The sequence below is a fragment of the Crinia signifera genome, chromosome 4, assembly GCF_055691185.1.
Source record: "Crinia signifera chromosome 4, ASM5569118v1, whole genome shotgun sequence".
NCBI classification, from domain to species: domain Eukaryota; kingdom Metazoa; phylum Chordata; class Amphibia; order Anura; family Myobatrachidae; genus Crinia; species Crinia signifera.
In genome coordinates, this window is record NC_139220.1 from 248,696,660 (window position 1) to 248,707,792 (window position 11,133).

Below are 11,133 nucleotides of genomic sequence, written 5' to 3' on the forward strand. Positions count from 1 at the left end.
CCTTCTTGCTTTTAAAATAAATGAAATATCCGCGTACATAACAAAGAGGTCTGGGTATACATATGTTATGCATTTAAAGATACAGAGCCATTCAGTCTGGGCCTGACATGTTGTAGGCATTTAAATTTAAAGACACACAGCGTGAGAAGTATAGTGTTACTTTTAGAAAGACATCAGATATGACGGATGATTGTAATTTTCAAAAGTAATTTTAAACACCGGATTCCATAGTCTTTGAAGACGTTGACATTTACGTATGACACAATTAGCGTAGACAGCACAGCAGGGCTGGTAACAATTATATTCATTAGAAAGCACATACCTCTGAAAAAAACATTTTCACACGGCTAACCGTTTAATTAGTTTAGACAGAACAAAGAAAGGCCATGAAATCTTTGCAACAGAGCATGAGTGGCATCTAGTGGCCATGTATTGCAGTTGCAAGCAAGTTCCAGACGGAGCTAGAGACTACAGAATTAACTTATATATTATATTTAACTGAACATTAACCCTGAACATTATCAATGCTGATAAATAAAGGATCTATATAAAGTATATATATATATATATATATATATATATATATATATATAGCTATATACAGTATATATATATATATATATATATATATATATATACAGTATATATATATATATATATGTGTGTAATGTGATGGTAGCATTATATTATGTGATGAATAAAATATGGATAATATGTTATATTATTTAAATCAGATATATATATATATATATATATATCTCAATCAAATTACACAGGTGTAGTGGATAAGGTATATATTTTAAATTAAAAAGCATACACATACATATACAACAAATCTGTTGATCAATCATATAGAAGTCCAGATGGTATTTGTAAAAAGATTTATTCGGGAATCTTCCAAAATGATGACAAAAGCCCATATATATATATAGGGCTTATGTATGCTGTTGTTGATGGTGTGCCATATCTGACATTTATTTAATAAGAATAAGGGTTTTTATTCAGGGGGCAATTTAGTGGCATTTTATCGAGCTAAATATTCTGAACACAGCTGTGTTTTGCACAATATGCTATGTTATTTAAATCAAATATATATATATATATATATATATATATATATATATTTGATATGCCTATCTATGACTTTGGAACACAACTCATGAATATTCAAATGAGACAAATGCAACACAGATGTGTTAACTGACTGAAACGTATAAATATGTTCTCCATGGGGCCAGACAACTACCAGGCAGCTGCCACACATTGAGGTTGAAGGTCTTCGCACACACACACTATTCAAGACAGAGAACTTGAAGTTTTGACTTGAAGATTTTGTTCCAGAAATATTCAGAGAAAACTTGAAGATTTTGTTCCCAGAGGGTGAGTCTATATTAATTTTCTAAATAAATATATATATATATATATATATACAATATTTCTAAATAGCATAGTTTTAATATTTTATAATATACATAGCAAGATGTTTTGTGGTCTGTACATTATACATATTGCTTTTAAAAATACAGTATATTGTGTTATTACAATTTACAGTTCGTTAATGTTAGTCATCGCAGATTACGGTATAACGGATGTGTAACGGCTGTATAAAGTGATTTTGTTATTATAGTGTAATTTTATAAGTTGGTTATCCACAATGCGGCCAGGTATGAGCAGGCTGCTGACTACACATGTGATATGGAGTAACAATATATATATGTATATACAATATTTCTAAATAGCATAGTTTTAATATTTTATAATATACATAGCAAGATGTTTTATTTAGTGGTAGGGTGGGGGGTGTTAGTCATCGCAGATTACGGTATAACGGATGTGTAACGGCTGTATAAAGTGATTTTGTTATTATAGTGTAATTTTATAAGTTGGTTATCCACAATGCGGCCAGGTATGAGCAGGCTGCTGACTACACATGTGATATGGAGTAACAATATATATATGTATATACAATATTTCTAAATAGAATAGTTTTAATATTTTATAATATACATAGCAAGATGTTTTATTTAGTGGTAGGGTGGGGGGTGTTAGTCATCGCAGATTACGGTATAACGGATGTGTAACGGCTGTATAAAGTGATTTTGTTATTATAGTGTAATTTTATAAGCTGGTTATCCACAATGCGGCCAGGTATGGTTGTCTGCTGACTAAACTTGTGATATGGAGGGATTCTGCATTAGCATTGTTGGATCACCTGTAATTAATTTTTATTGATTGTTTCATAGATGAGTTTTTTTTTTTTTTTTTTTTTTGGTATTACGGCTTTGATACTTATAAATAGCTTCATTTTAATATTGTATCATTGTATTATACATAATGGTTTTAAATAATGAGCTAGTTATTACATTTTCATGTGTAAAGCCGCACGCTATGCTGCCATGTATGGCTGTCTGCTGGCTAAACATGTGATATGGTGGGATTAGTCATTAGCATTGTTGGATCCCCTGTAAATAATTTTTATAGGCCGATCTATAGAATACAATGTCAGGAGGTATTCATAGATCAGGTTTTTGTGAGAGCGTTAATAGTTTTATGTGATTTTGTGCACGCAAATTTCGTTATGGAAACTTATCGTGTTATCTTTTATTATCAACAGTGCCATCTAGTGGTTGTTGCAGAAAACACCTTTGAACTTAAGCTATCAACAAAACACCAACATGCAGGTGTGTATATGATATTTACAATAGTTTAACAATAGCTTATTGTATTGTTATTTCAACTTATTATTATTATTTATTACAGAGAAAGGAATACAAAACCATTAATGCAAATAAAATAAGTCTCAGAGACTTTCAAGATTTACCCAGCTTTCAACAGCAGTCAAATGAGCAGACAAATACGTGTAAGTTTACAGATCAAAGACACATTGTTGTTGGTGGTTATAAATGTTACTCTGTTGGTGTTAATTATCAAGCGCCCTATTGGTATTAATGTTACACGTGTTGATTGTATTTTTCGTTCTACAAAATTGTTGTGTTAATTTTTATTTTATTTTTTATGTATATATTATTTTTTATTAAATTGTTAATCCCATAAATCAGTTTCAGATGTCACAAATGACGCATCTGAAGTTGGATCATATGGTTCGGATTTCACAGTCGGTCCGGATCTGACGACATTCGAAAACCCATACGCAGCATACTCTGATTTGTCCGAATCGCAAAAATGTAGGTGATCATAAGCCGTCAAAAAAATGTGATGTATGTTAAAAAAATGTGATATATTATTATTTCCAAAAATATGTCTCTCTCTCTCTCTCTCTCTCTCTCACGCTATCTCGCGCGAACTCTCACGTTCTCACTCATATATATATATATATATATATATATATATATATCCTGTTATATTCATTTTTATACAGCCTGTGATATTAATGTGTTATTTGTTCTCTGTTAGTATCGCCGATTATGTCGAAATCTGATGCAGAACACATAATGGATGATCTCTGGAATTTACCATCGGCAAAACACTATAAACAGCTATACCAGACCCCGCTATACAAGGTGAATTTTGACGATTGGCTGGTGATGTTTTTATAATGTGTTTTTGTGTTAAATGTTACATATCGTCGCAAAATCATGAATAGTGTCCACAGGAGTTGTTGTTATCATGACTTAAATGACGGTTTTTTTTTTTTTTTTTTTTTTTTTCTCAAGTCGGCGAATGTGTCGTTAATTGATAATATATGTATTACAGATGACATAGCTAGCCGGTATGAACCTACGGTACCTAGGGCCGATACGTGTGAAGCGGGACCATCCGGATACAGAGAACCGACATCGAGTGTTGGATCAAACGCCAAACAACCCAACAGCGCATTGGCTAAAGGAGCAAAAAGAACCCAGATCAGCGATCAAGCTTTCTGGTCATTGTTTAAAGGAACCATGCCGGCGCAAACCTTTGACAAATACCCGTGTATGTTTATTTATTTGGTTTCTTATATAGCACAACATTTACCACTGTTCTTTACAAATGGAAACCACAGGTATTAAACAGACTGTGTAGATGAAAACCGACAAGGAAGGTGGGGGTTGGGAGGTCTGAAGTTGTTATAAAGCGACTGTCTTTGTGGCCGCGTATGTGTAACTAAAACGGTGTGATTTTTATTACAGTAGGAACCACGCCGATGGAAAGATCTGGCAAATATTCAGGTGTGTAATGTAATGTTTATTTATTTAGTTTCTTATATAGGACCGCGTTCATCATTGTTCTTTACAAATGGAAACCACAGGTGTTAAACAGACTGTGTAGATGCAAACCGACATGGATGGGGTGGGTGTTTTGGGAGGCGGGTCTGAAGGTGTTATAAAGCGGTTGTCTTAGTGTCCGCGAATGTGTAACTAAAACGTTGTTATTTTTTATTTACAGCGGATCCGCGACGATTCGCAAAAATGATAGCAGCGGCCGGGGTTGCTCAACCACTCAATGCTGAAATGGATGGGGGTGAATCAGCTAAAACGGTGATCGACCCACAACTTCAAGAAGATGTATCAAGGGCCGAGATCATGGCCACCGAGCGCGACGATTTCAAGCCAAGCAAGCGGAGAATTACAAAAAGTCGAGTCGGTCAAGAAAACAAGGCCGATTTATCAGACCTTAAAAGAAGATTGAAATATTCGGAAGGTAGGCCCGTGAGAAAAAGAATTGCATTACAAACAGTGCCAACCGTGAGTAATGTGGATTACCCGCACGCATTTACAACACCTGCAACACCTACTGAATCCGACATTGACATTGCCGGTAATACAAAGACTGTGAAGACTCGTAAAACTTTACGACTGTCAAGAGAGAGATACACGCCGCTGACGGATGATGATGTCATCGTAATTTCAGACACGCAGGAACATCATACTGCAGAAACGCAAAGCGTGGTCAGTAACACGCCTGCAGCTACATTATCCGCTAATGATGAGGACTTAAATGGGCAAACATTTTTTATCACCCCTAGTGAAGAGTCAGTCTCAGATACACCACAGAATGATGATGAGGCTGTAACATCTGTAGCCGGAATCCCTGATAAAGTAATGGGTGATGATTACACAAAACTACCCAGTGTTTTTACCACGGTCGGCGAGGCAACCGCATCGGGCGGTGCGGATGCCCCGCCGACCGTGGTATCGACAGACATAGTTGATGGGGTTCAGAATGTGGAACAATTAGGACAAGATGCGGAAATACAATACTACGCGGTCATGGGGAGGATGCGTGAGCATATAGGGTACATGCGTAGAAATGTCAATACCATGTTGAACCGTATAAAAGATGAGCTTTATGGTTCAAAAAAGAAGCCAGAGATCATTAAAGAACTTGTAGAAATGTACATGAATGTAACATCAAATCATATATCAGAGACCGTGAGGACTAGGGATTTTATTAAAGCGAACATGTATCATTTTGCCGAGATAATTGAAACGGATCCGTGACTAGGCATGGTGGGTTATGGGTTGAAACGTAATTTACATGTGTGTAAAAAAGCCCCAAGAATTAAAGCAAATGTACCGTGCAAAATCTCACACTTATTTCGCCGTTCGAAAATAAAACAGGCTTTAAAATGCATATACAGGCTGAGAAAGCGTAAACAACACAGGGGGCGATGCACAACCCCAACCCCAGGTGCACAGGCTGACAAATCACCGGACCAACCATTACCGGGTGACGCTGCGTCACCTGACAATGTTGAACACCCCGCAACGCCCATGCATAATGACATAGATGGGGGTGCGCCACCCGGTAATGGTGAAGGTCGGCGAGATGTGTACTTAGAAGCTGTTAACAGGTATGAGCGACACCATCCTAATTTCAGAGCTATTGAGTATCATAATCATTTTCAATTTGTTAATTTGGAAAGAGTTACATCATTTGCAGAGGGTGTTGAAGCCGTACACAACGCTATACAGGTTATGATTGATGAATTCATGGTTGGTGTTGACCCTAATGATCGTGTACAGTTAAGATTGGAGGGGGGTGGTTTACACAACGCCATCTACTCACACCGAAAGCCGCAAGAATCATTAGACGCTGTCAGTTTCTTGAATCAAATTACAAACACTCTTCAAAGTAACGCTGAATTCTTATTAGGCACGGGTTTAAGGTTTGTGATCACTGTTTTTAGAAATAGAGCGGGTGGGGCCCTAACTGGTCGCGGCCTTAGACGCATTCCATACAGCTTAATTATAGAAAGGCGCAGAAGACACCTGTATGATTTCAACAATACGCACAATTATTTGTGCTTTGCGGCATCGATCTGCAAACTTCTGGATAAAGGTAATGCCACAGACGCTGAAATACACGATCGGGCGCTTCAAATTCATAAGGATTTGAACCTACCGATCGATAAAGCAGTCAGCTTTAGCGACGTTGTTGTTTTTGAAAAACACTTAAAAACAAAAATTACAATATTATATCATAATAATCGTTCTTGGCATTACTATTCTTCAGAATCGCGCTACGGTGATACCCTGTATGTATTATATCACGATTCACACTATTATGGCCTGATTAATATCTGCGCATTTCTCGGATCGAGATATTTCTGTTCCTTATGTAATCGAACTTATGAGCGCAAAAATAGCCACGATTGTCTTTTCTTTTGTAAGGCTTGTCACAGACAAGCGTGCGCTGATGATGGGGCTTCCGCATTAAGATGTTCGGTTTGTAGGGTGTTTTGCAGATCGCGTGAATGTTTAGAGGAGCACAAATCCTTAGCTTTAGATCGCAAAATATCCTGTCTTGAACATGTTTATTGCGACAGGTGTTGTCTCTACCGTCGCAGGTCTCATGAGTGTCAGGGGCTAAAGTGTTCTACTTGCAAGGCATATGTTGATGGGTTTGCGGATCATTTGTGTTACATACAGCCCATCAAAGCGGAAGAACCCACCACCAAATACATCTTTTTTGATTTCGAATGCATGCAGGAGACAGGTATACATATACCAAACTACTGTTACGCTCTCACATTAATGGGTGAGAAATCCTGGGAGTTTAAGGGCAAAGCTTGTATCGATGATTTTGTAAAGACGTTCATGAAACCAAAATTTGCGCATTACACATTCATAGCCCATAACGCTGGGCGGTATGATTCGTATTTTGTATTGAACAAGATCATCAAAGAACGGTATACAGTATCCCTCATCTCTAATGGCGGAAACATAATGTGTATCACAATAAAAGATCTGAAGATTAGGTTTATAGACTCTCTCAATTTTCTCCCCATGAAATTGAGCAGATTTCCAAAGGCCATGGGATTTGATGGCGTTAAAGGTCATTTCCCGCATTTTTTTAACACAGCCGATAACCAAAATTACATAGGGGTCATGCCCTCAATAGAATATTTTGGCCTACAACACATGATGCCTGAGGAGGCCGCTGATGTTACAGAGTGGTACGAAAAAAACAAACACAAGGCGTTTAATTTTCAAAAAGAATTAATACGATATTGTAAAGAGGATGTCAGAATATTGCAAAAAGGGTGCGCAGCTTTCAGATCAGCCGTTATAGCCATGACAGAACAGGAGTTTGTAATAGCGGCAGAGAAAAAAGATGTAGCCGTTAAACGTCACGTTGATCCATTCCAACTGACGACTTTAGCGTCGGTTTGTATGGCTATGTATCGTTGTAAATATTTACAGGCAAACACATTGGCTCTTGTACCGGGTGATAACTATCACAAGACCCAGAAGCGTTACTCAACACCAGCCATACAGTGGTTAATGTACATAGAACACAAAGAAGGTGTGAGTATAAGACACGCTTTACAAGGTGGTGAGAAGAAAGTCGGTAGATACAGTCTGGATGGTTACGCCGTGATTAACGGCGTGCCAACAGCTTTTGAATTCCAGGGGTGTTTTTATCACGGTTGTGACAACTGTTACAAAACCGATGATGAAAACAATCTGACTAAAACAACCTACGGTCAACTGCTAACAGTTAAGGATACAATACCTTAAACGGTGTGGATTTCAGATAAGGGAGATGTGGGGGTGTGAGTGGAAGAAAATGAGGGAGACTGATGAGGAGCTTCAGGTTTTTCTGAAAGGTTTGGAAATCCCTGACCCCTTGGATCCTCGTGATGGTCTTTATGGCGGCCGCACTAACGCCATAAAACTTTATCACAAGACAGAGTGCGATGAAAAAATACACTATTTTGACTTTACTAGCCTATACCCATTTGTCAACAAGACCAAAACATATCCTATACGTCACCCACGCATCATTTATAAGGACTTTGATGATGTCACAAAGTATTTTGGTTTTGTTAAATTAAAAATTAATCCTCCGCGAGGCCTTTTCTTTCCAGTTTTACCGGTTAAAATGAATGGTAAGTTAATGTTTCCGCTGTGCCGCACATGCGCCGAATCTGGACAGTGTGAGCCGTGTGTTCATGACTCAGAAAACCGCGCCCTAACCGGTACATGGTGCACAGTGGAGATAAATCTTGCTATAGAAAAGGGGTACAAAGTGTGTAAAATCTATGAGGTGTGGCATTTTGATGAGAGATCTGATGATCTGTTTTCAGGTTACATTAAAACACACCTCAGAGATAAACAGGAGGCTTCTGGTTACCCCGATTGGTGTACAGACTCTGTGAAACAACAAGAGTACATAGACGCGTATCAAAAAAATGAGGGCATAGCTTTAAGACACGAACACATAAATGTCAACCCCGCCAAAAGACAAATTTCTAAATTGTTTTTAAACTCATTATGGGGTAAATTTGGTCAACGTAGCAACATGCCCAATACTTGTCTAGTGACAGATCCTGATAAGCTTTTTGAATATGCCTTTCAACCACACTATGAGGTGTCTGCTTTAGACTTCATAGACTCAGAAACTGTTATGGTCAACTGGAAATACGCCAAAGACCATTATACCAGGTCTTCAACAACAAATATATTTATAGCAGCATTTACCACAGCGCACGCCCGCGTCGAGTTGTACAACCTATTGGATAGATTACAAGATAGATGTCTGTATCACGATACAGATTCTGTAATTTTTGTCAGCAGGCCCGGTGACTGGAATCCGCCATTAGGCGATTATCTAGGGGAGTTGACCAGCGAACTACCATCTGGTACGCATATAACAGAGTTTGTTTCAGCCGGCCCCAAGTCATACGGCTATAGACTAAGCAACGGCAAGACGAGCCTCAAGGTCAAAGGTATAACGTTGAATGTTTGTAATGAGCAGCACGTTAACTTTGACAGTCTGAAAGAACTGGTCTTAGATTATCCTTTAAACCCCAAAGGCGAGGATCAGAAAAAAATTGTGACCAGGCAGCCCGGTATAGTACGTGTGAAAAAGTACTGGCAGATTGAAACCCGTATGCTGCAGAAAACGCAAAAGTGCGTTTACACTAAACGTAACCTCACGGATAATTTTACAACCCTACCATTTGGTTATTAAGATGGATATCCGTTTTCAACACCCCTTCTCCTGTATTTTAGCCGGACCCTCCAATTCGGGGAAAAGTTATTTTGTGAAAACACTAATACAACACGCATCCACACATATGACGCATGTACCTGATAATATTGTTTGGTTTTACACCTGTTGGCAACCGATATATGACCAACTTCTGAGTGCTCACCCTGGTATGCGTTTTATAGAGGGTTTGCCCGAGTCATTTAGCGACGACCAGCTTTTTCCCCCTGATAAGATTAATTTAACGGTGATAGATGACTTGATGGATGCAGCGAGTAATAATTCTGAGGTTGAGAAAGCGTTCACAAAGTATGTGCACCATCGTAATCTCAGTGTCATGTACCTTGTGCAAAACATATTTTGTCAAGGTAGAAAGAGCAGGACTATACATTTAAACACAAAATATATGGTCCTGTTTAAAAACCCCAGGGATAAAATGCAGGTTAGCATTCTGGCTAGACAAATGTACCCATCAAAATATCGTTTTTTTCTTGAAGCCTATGAGTCCGCTACGGAGCCTCCATACGGTTATTTACTGGTTGATTTAAGAAACAATGCCCTTGATGATTATCGTTTACGAAGCGGTTTATTTCCCCCCGACACACCAGTAGCTTATGTTGTTAAGAAGCGGGGTTCTAAATAGCTATAACCGCGCATCCTATAGTCATTCATTACCGCTTCTAACAGCTGTGAACATGTCGACCAGGATAAGGCGTAATTGGGCCCTTTTAAAAACCCTCATTAAAGCCAAACCGGCCCAAAGAAACGCTATATTATCCAACGCTTCAAACGATTTGGTGACAGCCATATGTGAGATTGCTCTCAATACGCTTAAAGGTAAAATACCCCTGTCACAGCGCCAGTTGAACTACCTTAAAAAGAAGAGGTCCCTTATAAAATCGCTTTGTAATAAGAAATGCGCCATTGGGAAAAAGAAGAGGTTGGTGAAACAGTCGGGTGGGTTTATCGGATCGTTGCTAGGATTTGCCATTCCATTAATTACCGGACTACTGTCTAATCGGTGATGGAATACGCTGAGAAAATGTATCTGGTCCCCCAGCAACAGATAGACCGTTTAAACAACAAACCAAACAGCGATGATATACGCAAAACAGCCACGCAAGGCCTAGATGCTGAGATCATAAGTATACTACATAATAATGCTTTATCAGAGTATGAAAAGGCAAAACGCTACACAGCTGTGTTACAGAGATACCTGGTGTTGAGTAAACAAACTGATAGAGAAATGTCAACTTTAACGCTTTTATCACCCGGTGCAAATGCTGTTGAGGATACAACTAACCCTACACAAGACGACGCTACCGACGCTGTTTACCACGATGTCTTGAACAGTGTTAATGCGCGGTATAAAAAGAACTGTGAAATACTAATGAGTAAAATGGTTCGCTCTAAAGACATTGCGAATTGGGACCGCAAGGGTGTGTTTATGTATAAAGGCGTCACAGTACCAGGATCCAATGTGTTAGACTTGATAAGGGGTATCACGCAAAATCACAGCGTGACGAGTCATAAAATGCCTAACGGATGGATTGAATTTATGCGCGCTATGGCTGAGTTGAATATCCCGTCCACTGTAGTTGGTAATGCATCAAACAGATTACAGTTAGATCGCTTAAAAGCTGAAATCTACGATGATGAAATTGGCAATGTAAATATAGCCTCCCCAATACACAA

The 11,133-nt window shown here is 38.5% G+C and overlaps 1 protein-coding gene across 3 annotated transcripts; it reads left to right on the forward strand.

Moving 5' to 3' along the window:
- The first annotated feature begins 3,718 nt into the window (after positions 1-3,718).
- Positions 3,719-10,902, forward strand: LOC146075226 (uncharacterized). 3 transcript variants are annotated; one of them, XM_083184226.1, is made up of 3 exons: positions 3,719-3,933; positions 4,131-4,169; positions 4,387-10,902. In XM_083184226.1, the coding sequence occupies exon 3, from the start codon at positions 5,448-5,450 to the stop codon at positions 7,962-7,964; it is 2,517 nt and encodes an 838-aa protein (XP_083040352.1). In that variant the 5' UTR covers positions 3,719-3,933; positions 4,131-4,169; positions 4,387-5,447; the 3' UTR covers positions 7,965-10,902. All 3 variants share the same exon structure in this region, with proteins under 3 accessions (XP_083040352.1, XP_083040353.1, XP_083040354.1).
- Positions 10,903-11,133: the final 231 nt, after the last annotated feature.